Below are 20,524 nucleotides of genomic sequence, written 5' to 3'. Positions count from 1 at the left end.
TTATGGAAGAAATGGGTTCTTCCCCTCTGGTTCATGCATAATTTCTTTCAGATGCCATTCTATCAGACTTTGCCATCTGCTGCATTTGTCACACAGCAGCAACATCTAACAGAATACTGGTGGGAAGGTTCAGCTTCTACTGCTGTACCACCACTGTCCACTCCCCGATGTTGTGGGCCAATTATGTACTTATAGAAGGCATAACTTTTGGAGCAGATAGTACAGGGTCTGTTAAATGCCATCAATCCCTATTAATGTGGTATGGTCACATGGCATTGAGCATCTTTGGCTATGATTTTGTTACATCAGTTAACTTACCAAGCCCTCACTTATCCTGACCTGGAAATCAGTACTTGGGGATTCTTTCAGCTGAGCACAGAGGGTTCTGGAGCCTGGCAGCACCAGTCATCCTCCCATACTGGTAGAGATGGAGCCTGGCACATTGGGATGCCCAGCCTCTCTCTTCTCCCATGTGGTATTGCTTACACAGTTCTCTCCTGAGTCACCAGAGAGGAATCTGTTAGAGTGGTTACATGCACAGACAGATAGAGACAGCAATCAGACATTTGCAGGCAAAACTGGCAGAGCAGTTTGGAAGCACAGGCCAGCTGTGCTGCTTACTGGCTCAGCTACTCCTCCCCTCAATCTGAAATGCTTTTCACAGTACTTTGAAAACAAAGCAAAAGAAAAGTGTTGATCTACTCACTACATGTTAAGGCACAGTGGCTTTTAAGTGATGACACTGACAGCCTGTGTCTGTATTTCAACTTAGGCATTGCAGTTGTTCTCAGTTCTGTACTGACATACTTCATTTCAGAACAAGCGTTCAGGAGCAGATGTTTACCAGCACATGGCAGCCCAAACACTGTTGTATGCAGTACGCTGTGAAGCAGTTGCAGTATATAAGCAGCATTAGCTTCTGGCCACCCACTTACCTGTGACTGCATACATTCAGACAGTGCTGCACCTTGTGGTGTGGTTTTGTCTCTTCCATGGATCGTGGGGGAAAACAGGAAGTAAGCTCAAGACAAAGCTGCTTTCTCTGCACAAAATCAGCAAGCCTCAAAACTCACTTTTTGGTTCTTTTTCACTCTTACCTTTCTATATTGCAGAGAAGAACAGTTCTGGGTTAAGGCTGGATTACAGGCATGTACTCTGCCCTGCTGAGACTTCTGCTCACATACCTTCTTACAAGCAGATCAGTTAACAGGCTGCCTACAGACATGGCAAACTGGTAGGCAACCAATTATTTTACCTAACAAGACAAACCCGAGACAAATGAAGCATCTTATTTCTAACAGGTCCCAGCAAGGTGGACATGACATCACTCCCAACTCCCATGTGCCATGGATGTGCGCATGGCTAAGGCTGGTCTCTGATGAACACACAACAAATACTTTATCTGAAACTTTGAAACCCTGTGTTCTGTATTGCACAGCTTCCTGATGCAGAGAGAAGAGCACCAGCCAGCTACCCTAGGTTGGCCAAGAAAGTGAGTAGGACAGGATCATCATGAATGGTCTCTAGGTGCTGTAAAGTTCACTAAAAAAAACTTAGATCATGTTGAAGTTCTGCCGAGGAAACAAACAGCTATCTTCTCCTTTGGCATCTGCTCAAGTAGCTTGCTGCTTAATTATGACACCCTATAAGCCCAAATAAGCAATTTAAAACTCTGCAAGAGAATAGCACTGGGTTAACAAAAGAAAACAACTGCAAATAAATGTACAACCACACACAAAGGTGTGTGTGAGCTTCCCCTTCTGCTGTTTTCTGCTTTTATGTATTACTACCTGAGACCCTGAGGGGGTGATGCTGAAGTGACTGTCCAGTATCTGCAGCCAGAATTCATTCCCAGCACACACTGCTCTGAGAGTCAGGCCCACAGTGCAGGAGATCAGTAGGGTGTGCACTGCCCTTACACACTGAGCACTGGGAGTAACAAACTGCACTGACATGCACAGTATAGGTTATGCATCAGTCAAGATAGTACTTTTATTAACTGGATTTTCCATGTCTGTCACACATCATGAAGTTTTTTACAATGAAAAAGCCAAACACTGCTGGAAGCAATAAGATCAGCTGCTATTTCTGTACCCTCTTAACACACACACACACACACACACACACACACAAATTCTTTCTTGGTGAGAAATTTTTATATTTGTTTGTTAATTCTGCTTATTTATACTGCTACTTTTCAAATCCTGTGTCAAGATTGTCACATCTTAAATACAGATGAAGTTGCTAGAGGTACATTATTTTATATATAATATATACACACATACAGAAAAATACAAGACTAATTGTTTTTGCACAATATTTAATTTATACACTACTGTAACTATATGCAACTTTTAAAGACACGTTAAGGGGTACAAGAAACTGTTTACTCGCTCTAAGTCATAGTTTGGTCCAATATTATCTTAATGTAGTGGTTATTCTCGCCCTTCCTTTTACATGACGACAAATACAACGTACACCACATGCACAGTCATTCACCTATCAACAGATGGATAAAGGACGCCACTCAGACTAACAGCTGTACGCCCAGAGGTCAACCAACCATACACAACTAGTAAGGCTATAATACAACTATGCAGCATAAATGATCAACACTGCTGTTCTAAAGTGAGCACCATATATACATTTGTATATAAAAACATGGGAAACAAAATACACCTGGGGTTAGTTAAAAGGTGCCATTCCAAGGCTGTACATAATATCAGGAAAGAGTATTTACAATGCTTGGAAAAAAGCTGCAACAAATAAGTTTATTGCCAATGCCCTTTATAAACTTTTCCTCCTACTTCGATGTTACGCTCACTGTCCGTGAACGACACATCTTATTTCTGGCCCTTTAGAAGATCCCTGCTCAAAAAACGTCAGCAAATATGTTCTATGGCTTCACCCACACATCTCTTCTTGCAGTTTTTCATTTATAAATACCACACTGACTAAACTGCAACTCTCTTAAAACTTACTTAAAAGTAAAATGCTCATCATCACGTCCTTGTTTAGGAAGCAGAATGTGAAATCCCTGGCTAGGTGAGCCAGTAAGGATACCCCGTGACATTCAGGTTCTCTTAGTAAAGTCTTACTAATTGAGAAGAGCTGTCATCAACTGTAGAAATTACAACAAAGTGTGATGCAGTTCTTTGGTGCTCTACTCACTCTATAGCAGACATGAAATACATTGTATTGACCATTCTGCAACGTGACAAGATGCTCAACAGTGTAAACTCTTCTCAGACATCCAACGTCTGGCCAGGGCGCTGCTACATAACACCACCGGTTTGACTAGCATTGCTCAGAAGACCCAGTGCACAGCGTGAAAAAATAAAACATTCTTGCCCTTCCCCAAACTAGGAATCCGCAATATATTTTTATCTAGATAATAAAATTCCACACGTTAACTTATCTTGTCAAGTGCACCCACTGGTACACAAATACTCTAAAACAAGACCTCGCCGTGGCTATGAGAAACCCAACAGAAAGGCAAATAGTTGTAAAATAAATACTTTCCTATACGCTATTTTCACCAATATTAACAAAAAGCATGATTACTGAGGGAAAATAAGGGGCATATGTATGGGCAAACAGCAGTACTTTATGTCTTACAAGAATCTGATTTGATAATGAGAAAAATGTAAATGACAGGAACTGTGTCAACTTGAATCCAATTAAAGGTTTTCCATCCCTTATTGCCTTTTGAAATCTCCAGGAGGCTGGGAGAGGACAGGGAGGAAGGCTCACAAGGTAAAAACCTAAAATATTAAGTGTCAGGATATACTAATAACGGAAGTAATTCATACAAATACTTTATTTTCAGTTAGCACGTAAAAACTCAGAAGTAGACTTAATAATTTACCTCTGTTATATTAAAAAAGATTGTCTGCTTGTAAAATTAACATATTTCTATGGGAAAAAAAGCTGCCTTACAAATCTACTTGCTTCTTTAAAACAAAAAAAACAAACAACAAACCCAACCCAACAATGCAACACAACTGCCTCTAGCAAAACAAGATCTTTTCACTTTGATTTTTGAGCCACAACTTTATCCATTTCATAACTTAAGACAAATAGGTATGGGTTTAAACTCATATTTCAAGATCGCTAATTTTCAGTGCATCTTTGCTTTGTACAAGCCTTGGAACATCTGAAAGCTCCCTGAAGAGTTTTCAGCATCAAAACATTATTGCTTTGGTTCTGTTTCAGACACATAGAAGTATGCCACATATCACAGATTTTAGATATCACAGAAGGTCAGAACAAGAATTAACATTTCACAAGCGAACAAAAGCTCCTCTTCTCTCTAGTTTAAGTGCAGAACGTGAAACTTCTAAGTGCTCCATTTACATTAGGATCCAGATAGTCATTTTAATTTAATCCAGATCTTCCATAGTAAAATTATAAACTTAAAAACTACACAATAAAATATTCTGTTTCGTTGAAAAAAATATAATGGCTAGCAGCATGCAAAGACCATGCATTGTCATATCATCAAGCAAACACAAAATTAAAATGTAATAAATAACTGCTCAAAGCCCACTTAAAAATCTTAAGACAACAAAAGGGGGTTCAGTGACAAGGTGTTCACAGCTCTGAACAGGAAGAAAGATGCCATCAAATAGATCAAGCTATTAAAGTCAGACTGCTGTCAAATGACATGACAACAACTGGTTTGACTGGAGGTACACAGCAGGCCCTCCTTTGGGTTCCGCTGAATATTCACAGATATCGTCTTTTCACAGAGAGGTAGTTGTAGCACGTTATTTTTCAAGTTCCTGTTCTTTAGCCGTTCCAATTCATTCGCCGTGTCTGATATCTGGTCAGAAAAGAACTTTAGGCTGCCCAACGAAGAAGCCTGGTTGGCACTTCCACTGGAACTTATACACATTTTCCACGATGATTTCTCCTGTACTTTTACACTGGAAAACGTCAGATTGTTTTGAGGATCAATAATATATTTAGTGCTGCCGTGAATCTGTGAACCCAGGCAAAGGCTCATTAACTTCAGGCTTTCAACCAGTTCCCCTGCACTTCTAGATGATAACTGCATTGAGTTTCCAGATCCGGCACATCTACGAGTGGAACCTGAAGTGTTGTTGGTGCTGCCACTGGAGTTGCTGGAGGGACTTCCCCCACCTTTGTTATCACCACCTGGACTCGTTTTGTCTACTCCTCCATTCGCATTGCTCGGTTTGCTTTGTCCCCCACCATCTCCTTGGCTGCCAGGTGGCCCCTCGCTACTATCCCGCCTGTGCCAGGAGTAAGTAAACCCACTATCCTTATCGAGGCGCCTCCTGCTTTCCGAGTCATCGTCGCTTGTTTCTGAGCTACTGCAACTAGAGCCACGGCCCTGGCTTTTCCTCCTGTGGTAGCGCTTATGCACCGTGCTAGGCGAAGCGATGTTCATTTTTAACCTGCTGAGCTTTGGGGGTAAGTTCTCGTCCATGTCAAACTCATCATCCGACTCTCCTTCCTCAAAGATCTGATTGAGGACTGGTGCACTCTTTCGTGAAGTAAGACGGTTTGTAACTGAAGGCTTACGGCGCAGAACAACTTGAGTAGAAAGAGAAATAGGCTTCTTGTCTTCTTCATCCTCCTCTTCATCTTCTTCTACTCTGAACAAGCACTTCCGGCCACTCGTAGTGGGTTTTAAGCTCACTGATGGAACTACCGAGAGTGCAGGCCCAGCTAACTCAGGGATCTCTTCCTTCTTTGCTGACTCACCAGCAGCCTTGCTTCTGTGACCGTTGAGAACGTTTTCTGCCGTGCGAGCTGGAGACTGAGGAACAGTTGCATGGGAGAGAGGAGAAGCTGTAAGGTCATCCTCCAGATCCTGGGGTACATCGATTTTTGTTGGCCATGATTGCCTACAGAAGTACAAAAGATAAAAGAAAAGTCACATCACGGTGACCATCTCAAAACACACAAGCGAGTTTAAGATCTAAACAAGAGGAGCTTAAGAACTGCCACAAAGATTGCCTGCTAAGTTGTGTATTTGTAAAGGGCAATACTGAGTAACTGAGACAAAAACGTTCAAGATGTGCATTCCTTTGGAAACGCTGTTACTTGAAAGGAATGTCATATTTACAAAAGCATCGTTTAGAAATGTTGTTGTTTTCTGTCAGAAGGAATCTTTAAAAAAATTCACTACTCAGAAAATGAAGTAAGCAATACAAAGCTTTAAATAATTGCCTTTCCAATAATCTGAAGTAGGCATAGAAACACCAGTGCCATGCAGGAGAGATGCAAGGTGGTTCAAGGTACAAGGTAAATAAAAGTGGTTTAGAATATTCTTAAGCTTTCGTTACTTTTTTTCCCCACAATTCTTACTACAAAAATCAGGTTAAAATCAACACAAGTGAGGCTGAAAAGCAAAGTCAGAAGGAACATTCTCCTATTTAAGTAAGTTTCATTCAGACTAAGCTCTGTTCCACAATATCACCTTTAATTTCAAACATATACATCAAGATATATACATTTATTTGACCTTACCTCAACAACAGGAATACTGCATATCCATAAATTGAGGATTCAGATTGCTTAATAAACTAGCAGAATCAAAGTTCAAACTGTATGAGTGTCTGCTGAGTGTTAATCTCAAAAGAATCGAAATGACAGTTGAGAGTAAATCAGGTTTACCATCAGCAGCTGATGTCTTTTTTCTTCATTGTCTAAGCTGGTGACTATTTATGTTTTACTTTACATTTGGGATATATATTGTAATTTGCCCATCATATAAACAATAAATTAAGAACAAAGACTGACAGTCCTTCCTCTCTACCTGTATTTAGAAAGTCTGATCCAAAAGAACACACCACCTTAACAGTGACTGCACATAAGCTCCACATTCCTTGTGCAGAGTAAGAATTTTCTTCCATCTTCTCAAAAAGAGATCTTGAAGTTAAAAGAAGTTTCCTCATCATGTGATTTTACATTAGCTAACAATCTAGCACAACGCACGAGAAGCAGTGGAAAGAGACTTCTGCTCAAGTATGGATGATACTACAAGATACTGCCAACCTTATTTTGGGGCATGCCACCAGACGGGGCTGCAAAACTCTCCAGCCCAAGTAAGAACCAAAGTATGGCTGGAAAGCAGAGAGGAAGCAGAAAAGTTTCAGATCAGGGGAGACCACCAGCTATTCTCATTGTGTTCAAGTGTTTAGAGTTAATAGATGCACATGTGTTAGAACTGTATTTGCTCAACATTTCCCTCATCTACCTGTCTGGTCACCCAGCTGTAGACAGAGATAAGGTTGGTCAAACACAACCTGCCTTTCATGAACCCGTGCTGGCTGGGCCTGATCCCCTGGATGCCACGCACATGTTGTGTGATCTCATCCAAGTTTATTTGTTCTGTAACTTTCCCTGGTACCGAGGTCAGGCTGACAGGCCTGTGGTTCCCTGGATCCTCCTTATGGCCCTTCTTGTAGATGGAAGTCACATCAGCAAGCCTCCATACTATGTGTACCTCACATAGTAGCCCATGTTTACCTCCCTGTCTTCCTCCACACTGTGTCCAGTTGGTCTAAGGTGAGTGGGCCAGAAGAAGAACTCCCAATTGTGAGTTATTCATGTTTAATTTTTACATCTTCTAAACTCTCAAAACGAAATTAGCACATCACCGTTGTCCTTTCCATAAGATCACTGTAGATGGTTTCCATTTAGAACCATAATGGAGAAAAGAAGTAACGTGAATGCTACCTGAAATTATTAATGGCAAGAGTTCCTCAATTACTGTGGATCTGCTTGTCATGCAAAGAAAATTCATGCTATTAACACAGACTTTAACTACTCTATTCAGCATTATAAAATCATACCAAGATTCAGATTCAATAAGTCTGTATCCCAGTTCCTCATCTAACTGGAACAGCTGTTTAACAGAAAAAGTGATACTGATACAAAGAAAAAACAATCTAAAAGCAGGCTTCGTAGGTTTAGAACCCATTTCAACTCCAAAGTTTTCCTCTAATTTGTTTTATAACTAATACTTACTATTAGACACATTTGATGTTCTAATTGGATTTCTTGTAGAAGAGATTGATGGACGTAAGAGGACAGAAAGAAGTGCTGAGCAAAAGGCATATAGTACTGACCTTGAAAGTAAGCTCTGTAACACCAAACCTTAGACCACTTAAGTTTCTGTAGATTAAAACCTGTATTTGCTTGCAACAATAATTCTTCTAAAGCACTTGTCACCATGCCACATAAGATAATGTTTCTTACGTGAGCAGACACAGAGAGATGACCCTTCTGTGCAGCAACTAGATTTCAGTCTAATCTAGCGCACAATCTCCAGACAACAAAAATGTTGATAATAGCCACTGTAAGATTCTGAAACAACTTGTTATTCAGGTAGATGGAAGGATATTCAGAAGTGATTCATCTAAGTCCTCCAAACTTTCAGCCTAAATCCAAGGTAACAATCAAGGCAGATGATGCATCTAGAACCTGTTTTCCACTGCGCTTACCTTTAATTTGTAACAAGCACTCTTTTTTTTTTTTTTTAAGATTGAATTTGAGATAATAGCACCGTTTATCAATTAGTCCAAGTAAAATATAGATATGCAGCAGAAGGGAATCACAGTATTCATGCTCTTTCACTCTTATTATATGATTTCCATTTCACGAAAGTTCACAAAAAGCCCCCTAGCATGAATGACCAGTCTCATCTTTTCCTTGCTACATTAACAAACCTGAAGGTAAGTAGCAACTGAAGCATTTAGTGTTCCTCTCTAAGAGATTAGCTACCAACAACTGCTATTATTGCTAACAGTGGTTACCAATAACATTTTACCTAAGTCATTAAGGCAACTTTCTGAAAAGACTGGAGATCAGAGGGCAGAAATTAATGGAAAAGCCTCAGTAGTACCTCCATCTTCACTGGAAACACTGTCAAGATGGGTCAGTAATGATTTTTCTTAAAAGCAGAAGGTTTCTTGTTGTATTCTAACACTTACTCAGCAAACTAAAAAGAAAGCATTTGAGAAACATAACTGTTCAAAACTCATATGCCCCAGAGTCAATGTGCAACTGGAAACTATTCACTACCTAAGCATATGCTTCTGTAACTGAAAATGTGATGCTCTGATAGTGGCGTGCACAGCAAGTGGACTGGTTGAACGCATCAATACTAATTACATGGCAGAATTCTCCTTTCCTCCCTTTGCTTTATTGCCTGTCAACAAACTGAAGCTTTGAGAACTCCAAGGTACTTTAATAGTTTTTATCAAACAAAAAATTCTATGGCAATAATTTTAAATGGATGACTGAAGTTTTCAACCATTTTCCTTACATAACAGCCATATCAAACTAATTATATTAAAAAGAACAGAACAACCTGAAGAAGCTTGCTCTAATCCTGATTTAGAGAATCAAAAGCTAACAACTACTCCTTAATGTCAAATTCGGAGTAATTTCTCATCTGTAAGTAATTCCCCAACACATTTAAGGACAATGCAACTGATTTTTTTTTCCCCCAAGGACATTACACAAACTTGCTACAAGGACCTGAAGGTCAACAAACATGCCTGCTCCCAGCAGGCATGAAAAATCTACTCCTTCATATACAGACTTCAAATTCTTTACTCATCTTTTAAGAACAGTAGAAATTGATAATATTGGTAACTAATTCGTGAACAGCTTCTCCACTGTCCATAGCACTTTATTTGAACCCACTTAAAACTGGCAGTAAATAAGCACGTTACAGCTTTATAGCAAGTAGTACTTGAACAATTCAATAAGACACTAAATTTAAAAAAGAAGAAGAAATTTACCTTTTCCAATTCTTACCTGAATTGCGCTTTGATGTTGCTAGGGCTTGCAGATCTGGTCTGAATTTCTTTCTCCTGTTTTTCTCGCAGAATCCTCTCAGCCAATAAGAAGTACGTAGCAGTGATGTGATTGTATTTGTTAGTTTCCAGTGCCCTAGGGAAAGAACAGAACACAAAATAAACCATACACCAGTGGATTCTAAAAACTGGACACGCAGTTTGCACATCTTGCTGTATTTCTTAGAAACAACATCTGGAAAACAACTGTCTTTTCAATACTTTGACAATTGTGTCTTGGTCTTCCTAAAAATAAAGAGCCAACAGGTCTAGTCAATTCACTTTAGGTGAATGAGAATATTTTTTAGAGTATCATTCAAAAAGAAATGAATTCTTCCTTTGTTGACCATACTTGAAACAATACAACTTTATTTTGTTAATGTTATGCACCAGCAGTAGGCTTTCCCATTGGCATATACACAAAGTTCCAATACTCATTTATGTAGCAACCAGATGAAAAACTTCCACTATCTTACAGCTGTCACATTAACTTCACAATAAAATTATACTCCTAATCCCAACATAAAGGACACCAGCAGCTAAAAACTTAAGTAGTGACCCTGCTGTTTTATTATATCCTTTATTTTTCTCTCCCTCCCCCCCAGTGTTAAGGTTTTAAGAGTTTTTTTCCAGGTCAAACACAAACAAATAGGAAAAACAGCTACACCCTCTTTCAATGCACTGAATATTGTGAAGACTTGGGGTTTTTAATCTGTTAGAAGAAAGTCAAAGCATGGATTTCAAAGCAAATTTGCTCAAGATTGCAAAGCATTGCAGGAAACGAGCACTGTTCCAAAACACCTCCATGAAGTTTTGCCTACGGCTGGATCCATGTCAGTACTTCTCATCCTCCAATGCTCTCAGAGAGCAAGATTGTAACACTTCATTTGATAACTGAATGGGTTGACATTGAAACACTGAAACACCCAGGTTACCAGTCTTTTATGTCATACAATGGCACAAAACAAACTTCATATAGGAGACTGAGAACTTACTCCACTATAGTATCTCGGTCTGCAATGTCACCAAGAACCATACGCTGTATTATACTGTTGTGTTCCTCCTCGGACAGGTTTTTGTATGACACAAGAGGAATGTTGTACTTTGTTGCAGGGGAAGGGTCAACTCCTTGGAGCCACGCATGGTTTTCAATCTCTTCCAAAGATGCCCTTCGCTTCGGATCTCTCTGCAACATCCGTGTAATCAGACTGTGAATAAAAAACAGACCTAAACAAAATGCACTTGCATGTTTAAAAGACAACCATTCTAACAGCAGCACTGGAAAGAACCTTGTTGTCAGCCCAAATAGGTCCTCAGAAGTCTCTATGTAAGCAGTGTGGTAAGAAATTATTCTCAAACATGTTCCAAATATTGCTGAGCTGAAACTATTTATTTATTAAAAACTACAAATACCATAAGCACTACAGTTTTCATGTGCTATGCTTAGATTCCTAACATCTGATTTACTGTTTGTTTGTTTTTTTAATAAGTTTATATGGCAGCTGTGACAGATGGCCTACAGGCTGGTCTGTACAATAATAGAAATATAATTTTCTACTATTGCTGCTGTCAACAAGATTGGGGAATGGCAAAATAAGCAGAAATGTTATAATCTGAGATCGTCTATAAGACATTTGATTCTTCTGTATCTGTGAAAAGACAGTGATCTCTTCCACTCTTAAAAACAACATCTAGGATGAAGTAACAAATATACTAACAGGTTGACGCTGAACATATGACACTGAAAAAGATGACTATCATCTCTGTGGACTCTGTTTCTATTGGGAAGTTATCCAGGTGAGATGTCACTTGTATTACTATTAGAATACACACAGAACTAACTATGCAATTCATCTGACTCTTTTTAATGCCCTAGTAAAACACCAGCAGTAAGGTAGTAAAGTGCATCATAAATGCACCACAAGTGCCCTCCTGTTTCAGGCTTTCTTATGCATCCTAAAACATCAAGAATGTTTTCACTTAAAGCAGATGGTTTAGGCAGTCTCAGAGCCATTTCCTTAAGTAAACCTAACCTTCAGAGCACTTAGGTAACTGGCAGTACATCACAGATGTGCCACATGCAGAAAGCAGATCTACTTGGGCCTTTAAGCAAATTAGCATTAGCCAGTATATTAAGCAAAAGGATCCAAAAACCAGGAAATTTCATGGCCCAAGCACCACATGCAACATCTCACAAGCTTCACTGGAAGCATTCAAGGCCAGGCTGGATGTGGCTCTGGGCAGCCTTGTCTGGTGGCTGGCGACCCTGCACACAGCAGGGGGGTTGAAACTCAATCATTGTGGTCCTTTTCAACCCAGGCCATTCTATGATCCATTCTGACAGAATTCACTAATAAAAGCTTTTAAACTCTTCCCATTTGGTATTTTGAACTTATTCTCGTATGTAAATCTCTTCAAGTTGCTGAGAGCTCTGATAGGAGGTTTTCCATTATACCAGAAATGCCAGACACTATAAGACACGAAAGCCCATTATCACATTGTGTTATGCATTCCTGGACTGCACAGGTTAAGAAGGTAAATGGTCATTTTGACCACAGTTACAACAAATTTCCTTCTCTGTCAAGGAACAGAATCTTAGATGTTCCTCTAGTCTTATGACTCTGACATATAGTAAAAGGACTGATGATGTCATTAATTCATCTTTACTGTATGGGCCAATATTGGAACATATAAAAATAAAAAAGCAGCAGTGAATACTGCAGAAAAGCATCACATCAAAATGAGTCATGATTTTCAAGCAGCATATGGCATTTTGCAGATAGATGATTTTTCGCCTGTGATTGCCTAGAATGTTGGAGTTTCCATTTCAGTAGGAGATAAGCAAAACTTGCTGTGATATTCTTGGGCTTTGACACCTTGTATTCTGAACTAAAATCTAGAGAGATCATTACCTTTTTCACTCCTGCCACGAAGTACTCTGAGCAACACTTTGTGATCTGCCCAGCAAGAACAGTGGCCAAAGCCAGCCAAGCCCTGAGCACCTTCTCTAATCATTTATAAAATGGATGACAGATGAATAAAAATACAAACATATGGGAAAAGCCTACTGGCAAAAAAAATATCATAGGATTAACCTTTACTAAGAACAAGTATAGGAAATAAGAAGATGCTATACTGCTGCCCAAGATGCTCAGTCGACATGAGGAAACTCTAAGAACTAAGGAAGAACACAAGTAGTAGGCACAGTATTTCAGTAACTGGCAAAGAATGTTTCCACACTAATAAATTAGCATGAGGACTCTCAGAGGTAGCGAAAACCCACTTCTGAGTGCTTTCAATTCTTGGGTACTCTACTTACTCTTTACATTCTTTGGACACGTGAGGTGGCACCGTATATTTGCAGTCCATTATCATAGTCAGAGTTTCACTGTCATTTGCTTCTTGAAATGGTGGTTGTCCACATACCAACATAAAGAGGATGACCCCCAAACTCCATATATCTGTAAATATATAATTCATGTTTTAAAGTAATTGTTGAAAAAGTAGACATTATTATCATCAAAAGTGAAGTATTATTGAGATGCATCCTGAGTTTACTATTGTACTGTCGATTATCAGCCTTACTTACAGAGTTTGCAATTCCACTGAAATACAGTAGTTCCACAGACTGACAGTTTTTATAGCTTATGAGGGGAAAAAAAAAATCAGAATTCAATACCTCAAACATGAAAAGTATTGAGACATCACATCTTTGACAGCAAAGCATCGTTTAAAGCTGAAGATAATCCGGTCACTCAGAAGATAAGAATTTATTATGCTTTCCTTCAGAGGTAGGCACAGATTATTAAGAGAGATGTGTATTCAAAGCATGTTCCTTTCTAACCGTGCAAACTGTTCTCAATCTTATTTGTTACCCCATGCAGTAAGAAATTCTAAAAGTCACTTACGACAATGAATCAGATATTTGTTTTTCCTTCAGTAGCAGTGACTTTAAAAATTATTTGTTAATGCTAAGTAATGAATTAAATTGTCTCTGTAAAGCTGTTGTCTTACACATTAAAGACCAATCATTAAGATGTGTGTGTTCTGGTTGCCTTGCTTGCCTGGTTGGTTTTAGATATCTACTGAACATGTAATGAAGTTAACAGCGATCTCTACTAGGCTCTGCAAATCTTCTTGTTTCCTTCCAATTCTTCTTTTGTTTAATTCCAAAAGCATTTAACAATTTCCTTGGTCCCCAATGAAATGACAAACTTAGGATGAAAAAGCAGCACTTCTAGGTATGAAGCAATTTTGTTGGTTTCTACTTACTGGAAAGGCTAAAATTTACTTCAATTCTTCATAAAGTTTGCCTAGAAAAAAAGCATTTCAGGTATCTCACTGCATTCAATACAGGAAATGTAGACTTTCAAAAAGATTGCATGCTGCCTAAAATTTAAGCAACAGCAACAACAAAATAAAATATACACTATATATTTAGAATGCTCTTCAACTTCAGATGCAACTCCATGCTATGAGAATCCCAGCAGTAGTTTTGGGCCTCATACCCCAGCATTTCAGAGATCCGCACACAGTAAAACCAAGCAGCAGAACCAAGATAAGTGAAGATGCAGAAAGCTCCTGAGGGAAGAGCAGCTGGCAGCAGCCATGGGAAGCAGAGCACACAGCCCTGTCCTGGAGGAGCTGGGAGGGAACCACACTGTTAGCTGCCCAACTGCAGCTGGCTTTCTGCAGCCTGCGCAAATACTTGATGTTCATTTAAAGCTGAAGGATGGCTATGGTTTTGTTTAAGAATGTAAATCACACACATTCATCCCTAGCACAATTATTCATTTGGATAGTTACAACACATTCTTCGTATGGTTTAGCTGAGAGAGAAAAAGACACGCTACAGGGTAATTTTCTTCAGAGCTCTAATTTGTACTAAGTGTATGCTATTAACTCCAACAATTATTTGAGTTCTGTTATGCTACTTCAGGGCCTCGATCCTGTATGTGCTGAGCACTTGGAGGCCAGCACATTGAGCCATGGAGACCTGCAAATTCAACTTCATTGATCACACTGCAAAGTCAGTAAGTGCTTTACTACTTTGCCAGCCCGATGCCAGAAAGCTGCATGGTTTGGAATGTTGAGACTGAAAAAAAGCCTCACAAGACAGAGGCAATTTTACCTGAAGGTACACCTTGACTATTGTAAAGGTGCTTGCACCTTCCTGCTTAGTCTGAAAGGAGCCAAAAGTCTCTGGTGCATTAGCCATCTCCCACCAAGAGATCATCATCCCACCAAGCACCAGGTATCAAAACCTCATTTCTGCAGGCGTATGGGATATGTACCATCATGGATTTCATTAACTGCCATCTTGTGTATGTCGGTGCCCTTCCTCGATTTCTAACCTTCCCTAAGGAATCTATTTTGCAATACCATCTATGTTATGTTGTCAGTATTCTGTCCAGTGCCTCCCAATAAAATGCTCAGTGCCTCCTTCCAGCAGGAAACATTTCAGGAGGCACCACAGAGCATCCATAATTACAGATAAATTATGTTTGCCGTAATAAAATTACACTGGCTAAGTTTAAGCCAAGAAAAAAAAATACTGAAGAGGAGAGTGAAATAATTAAACCATAAATTAAAAATGAGCAGGCAAAAAGCTAGAACAGACGATTCCAAGAAACGGAGCTTAAAATATCAGAAAAGTCCCAAGAAGAGGACAAAAATAGCAGTGAGACAACAATTAAAGTTCCATGAAACCACACACAGAGGAAACTCCAGCCGACTTCCAAGTGGCTCAGCTCACAGCAAGTACATACTGAGCACTCCTGAGTATTTTCCTTTAGACAGCAACGTCTAATCCATGTTCTGCTCAGCACACAGAACAGTGACACAGCACACTACGCACCAGCTGTGTGGTTGGCTTTTATTGGATATATATATTCTTTCTAAAATTTCGGTTTGGAAAGATATGTGATGATAAATACTGCTTAAGTAACTTCTGGAAAATTAAAACACAGTACAGGTACTTGTAAAGAATCAGAAAATCTAGAAGCAGAATTCAATTCATTCTCTATATGCAAAGAAATAACTGTTTAGATGCTATACAAAGAGCTGTGGTTTAGTGGGAAATGAGTGAGATGCGGATGGTTGGACTGGGTCATCTTAGAAGATTTTTCCAACCTTGGAGATTCTATGATTCTGTGTAGTTTATACATCAACATACTATTTGTATTAACAAACAAGAGTAATCATTAATCCCATAACTGAGAGTTTTCCATCTCTTTTATTAGCTACTGTATTTTGCACCTCATTTTTATAGTCCCTCCTACAGTCTTTGGTACACTGTATGATGTGTTTTGTGCTACTGAAAAGGCACTATGTATATAAAAGAAATTATGAACTAAAAATGGTGCTTAAAACTTTCTGTTTGATCTAGTCATATTATCTAAGGTATTTTATGCTCTCAGTGAAGGACACTGGGTTAGCAGTGACCTCATTCTCACACAGTACAGGCAAAACTTAAGCTTTTTCCTAACAAAAACATGTTTTGTTAGCCTCGTCAGGCACTCATCTATTGTGGCCAAGAAGTGGCCGTGTGCAGATGCAATTGCATAACTTTTGCACGCCAAAGAACTTCATTGCATCTATACTCATGGCTACTAAAATGACTCTGGTTTCAGGAATAGCTTAGACATGCTTAAGCAGATCCGTAAGTATACTAATAACCAGGAAGAGGAGAATGCGATGAAATAGCATGCCTAAATAATTCTAATCTCCACGTGGAAAGACTTAATGTGTTCCCTCCTTATTTTTGCACAGACCTTAAGCCATGTCAAACACCACCCTGAGGTCACCTTCACAAGCTCTTCAGCATCACATTATAGAAAGCATCTCTCCTCAGGTACAGAAGCAGAGCTAACTGCCTGGATGGCTGCAGATGTATTGAGAAGATATATTCAAGAGTTCTGCCCCTCTAGGCAGTCTCTTAAATAAGACACCCTAGCCTGTTCTCTGCATCAGATGCAGTTACTTGTTTGAAACACTGCATGCAACTACAGCCAAAACAACCAACCACTTTAAAGGATGAGGCAACGTCTTTAATAAGGTTCTCTTTTTGGTCTACTGCATGTTCTTATCACGTCAGAGACACAATGGGAAGCATACATGTTGCTGTAGTCCCACTATCTGAAGTGCATATCTGGAAAACGATTAAGGGTTTTGATTCTTCTGCTAAGAAACACTGACAGTGTACTTAGTGGATCTTCCTGCAGCATTTGTCCTATTCAGAAACAATCTGAGCACAGGCTACAGACCTTGAATAACAGATTGATGCAGAAGTTTAATTCATATTCTTTTCTAACTGTAAAAATAGAAGGCTGGCCAAGCTCTGTCTTCTGCCACTCAGTATTTCAGGCAATGTTCTATACATCTTATTAAAAACTCGATCTCAGTAATCATTAGTCACAATAACGAGGAGTGCTAACAGCAGGTGGAGGGAGATGATTCTGTAAGGCCTAAGCCAAACTCAGCACGTTAAGTACCTCATTGCATCAACAGCTTCCTTTTGCCCATCTAGAACAGCACAAAAGGCAGGTCTTTATTCAAGAAAAGCAAGAACTATAACAGTATTGATAGCATGAACGTGCTGAATTCAACGCTCCATTTGAACCAGCACAAGGTTGTATCTCTGCTGTGAAGTCACTATTAGTGTAAAAAGGATGATTTTAAGTGTGAAGGAAGTGGTAAAAAAAACTGCTAGAAAACAGGAAACGTAGAACTAAGTTTCAAAGCGTGTTCATTTGAAATACACAAACCTTGCAATAACAAGGGACACACAAACGCTTTATAAGAACTGGACTGTTCAACAGTATTTCAAACTATCCCACGTATTCAGACAAATGCTGCATGCAATCCCAAACAAAGTAGTGTAATAGCAGTATCTTGTTATTACAACATAACACTGGATTTAATTGAACAATAGGATTTTTGCTGGCAGATCTCCCTACATTTACATTTCCTGAAAAGACAAAAGAAATTCCTGCACGTTCCTTTACAAGAGTTTTACTTTATGCCTTAAAACCACTTACAGCTGAGAGTTAGAAATCTTAACTGCAGGTATATCTTTTAAAGTTAAATGACTCCATTACCATCCCAACACATGATTAAGTTTGAATGTTTTTCTTCCCTCATTTTCAGCGTGACTCAATATTAAAGATTTAGAAACCTTCAACGTACTCAATTCCAAAATATGATTAAATTCCATCAAATTTTAGAAGATTCAGCATATATTTGACCTTTGACAAATACTACCATTTATAATTCATCTTAAGCCATTCAAGAAATGCAAAAAAAAAAACATACATGTGTTTTCTACTTTTTTCTATTGGAGATCCATAGATGAAATTTTTTCTGTCAACTTCAGAAAACATACAGCACAAACTTTAGGAAAGAATGGAAATGCTTTTTTTTTTTTTTTTTTTTAAAGAGATACGGGCTTTTGGTCTCCCACTTAGCATAGTACCATATCACTCTGTTTCCAAAACAGTGCCATTTGGCTAAGAATTTGAGGAGCAGTTGTCTTTGAGACATTACTAAGATCAGAATTAGAGGTTATTTTATTACAGCATATCATGTTATGTTTACAGCATATTAACATTTCCCCACACAACAGAGATGTTCTCTGCCATATTCTTTTCTGTTGCTGTAATCAGAGCTGTTCTATTATGTATTTCAGTAATAATGAGAAAACTTATCCGTTGTCTGGATCCTAAGGAAGATGGAGATTGAGATGAACAACTGATTGAGTGCCGCTACAAAGACTCACGATTACATGCTGTCCTTTCTTATGCTGTACCCTGCTACTGCTGATTTCTGCTCACATTGCAGGAGTAGCAAAAGCAAATAAGTTCCTTCTGCCAGGGAAACCACTTCCACTTGCAGAGCAGGCAATGTATCCCAATCCTTACTCCTAAACCTCCAAGAGTGTTCTTATACTATTACAAAAGGAAGGAAACATCAAAACTGAGTGAAAGCTTCAGTCAAGACCCAGTGCTCTGCTTTGTCAGAGGCATCAGCTTTGCCAAGGCAGCTATATGTACAGATTAGAAAGATGTTGTGGCAGCAGTGAAATAAGGGCCTGACATCTCAGCACAGCAAGGTTTCCAGAGAGAACACCTCTTATTAGGCCAGCTAATAACTGGGGAAAGGGGGAAGAAAAATAGCTGCAAATTTTCAGGTTTTTTTTTGTTGTTGTGTTGTTGTTGTAGTTTTGTTGCTGTTGTTGTTTTTTGTTTGTTTGTTTTGTTTTTTTAACATCACACACTTTCAAAAAACATACCATAAAGGTTGCTTCATTATAAAAAGTATATGTTCTTAACTTGGGTCAACAGAGCCAAGTTAAGAACAGGCTGAAAGACCTTATTTTTACACATTATTAGAAAGTTGCAGAAATGCATGTAAAAGCAATTAGAAACCATAGAATGGTGCTGGTTCACAACAGGGCTGCACCAGCAAGGAGCTCAAAGCAGAATAAGACCCCTCCCCCCAAAATATCAGACTTTGGACAGAACTGTTTAATATTGCAATAAGTTAACCAAACAAATGAGCTGGGTTTTTTGAAAGCACAGTTCCTTGGCTTGGGTCAAGGAATCAACATGCCTGCAGCTCACATTTCCTTTTCACAGCCTGGAACTCAAGTGCCTGTCCCAGTTTCAGATTTGAGAATCCTAATCAAAGGATGCAGGGAAGAGAAGGGTTACAGAAACCCAACTTCAGATGAGCCAATACAAACATTTATACTTTACACATCATAACTTAAAGTTTTTCTACTATTCTTAGTAAAGCTTCATCGAGCTTGCTTACTTCCCTTCTCCAAATGTTATCCGATTTACCCTCTCCAGAAAATTGGTGCAAAAAAAAGAATTTAGGCCTGGGGTGCTGCATGCCTTTAACATACCTACATGTAAAACTTCATATTGGTATACTGAGAAAAGGCACACCGTACTCTCATTATGCTGCAGCAGCCAAAATCTGTCTCTGTCAAAAGCACAGCAAAGATCTTCAGAGGCAATTTATCATTTACATTGGGTGCTACTGACTTGAAGTCACCATTGTTATGTCCTGGATAAAATGAAAGGTTAGACTCTAAAAGCAATAGCTAGCCAACTGCACCAGAGGACATTTCATTGCTTTTAAAGCCACTAAATACTGTTGCTCAGGAAAGGGCTGCTGGAGCAGGATTCCCAGAGCCATGACAACCAGGGCTGTGTATACGCAACTTCCTTACATAACATGAAGTCACTGCCATGGAAACCAAAGGACGTCATCAGCTGCCTGTGCTATGCCTGCCTTAAACACAGGGCACTCAAGCATCTGTTCTGCTCAAGTTTGTAAGCGGCACAAATCGTATCCACATTCCTCAGCTTAACCACGGAGCTGGGCTTCATCTCATTAGGCATTTATTGCTTTCTAAAGTTCATCACTTAATTCTAAAACAAGAACTATGGATTTCAGAAAGCTTTATTTTTGTGGCATGGTAACTTCAGTATGAGAGGCTTGCCCAAACGTTTGCCAGCCCTTGCAAGTCAGACACTTGTCACATTTTATATGTGCTACGTGAACTTGTGATCTGAAATCTATACTCCTTTTGCAATAGACACATTTGCTTTAGCTACATAAATTGAGTCCCCTTAATAAAGAGGTTTGAGAAATTCGTTTGAATAAGTAATTTTTCC

At 39.1% G+C, this 20,524-nt stretch overlaps 1 protein-coding gene across 4 annotated transcripts in view; it reads right to left on the bottom strand.

Moving 5' to 3' along the window:
* Positions 1–3,784: 3,784 nt before the first annotated feature.
* The window catches only part of SNRK (SNF related kinase), a 36,816-nt gene continuing 20,076 nt past the window's right edge, over positions 3,785–20,524 (bottom strand). For all 4 annotated transcript variants that reach the window (XM_031590275.2, XM_090142489.1, XM_090142490.1 and 1 more), the window contains exons 4-7: positions 13,159–13,300; positions 10,835–11,047; positions 9,802–9,936; positions 3,785–5,876 (exon numbers count right to left, since the gene is read on the bottom strand). In XM_031590275.2, the coding sequence (XP_031446135.1) occupies positions 4,658–5,876; positions 9,802–9,936; positions 10,835–11,047; positions 13,159–13,300 (1,709 nt within the window). In that variant the 3' untranslated portion in view covers positions 3,785–4,657. The remainder of the gene's footprint in view (positions 5,877–9,801; positions 9,937–10,834; positions 11,048–13,158; positions 13,301–20,524) is intronic.

Source organism: Phasianus colchicus, chromosome 6, assembly GCF_987193195.1.
Source record: "Phasianus colchicus chromosome 6, bPhaCol1.hap1.1, whole genome shotgun sequence".
NCBI lineage: Eukaryota > Metazoa > Chordata > Aves > Galliformes > Phasianidae > Phasianus > Phasianus colchicus.
This window is presented reverse-complemented; position numbering and strand designations above follow the sequence as displayed.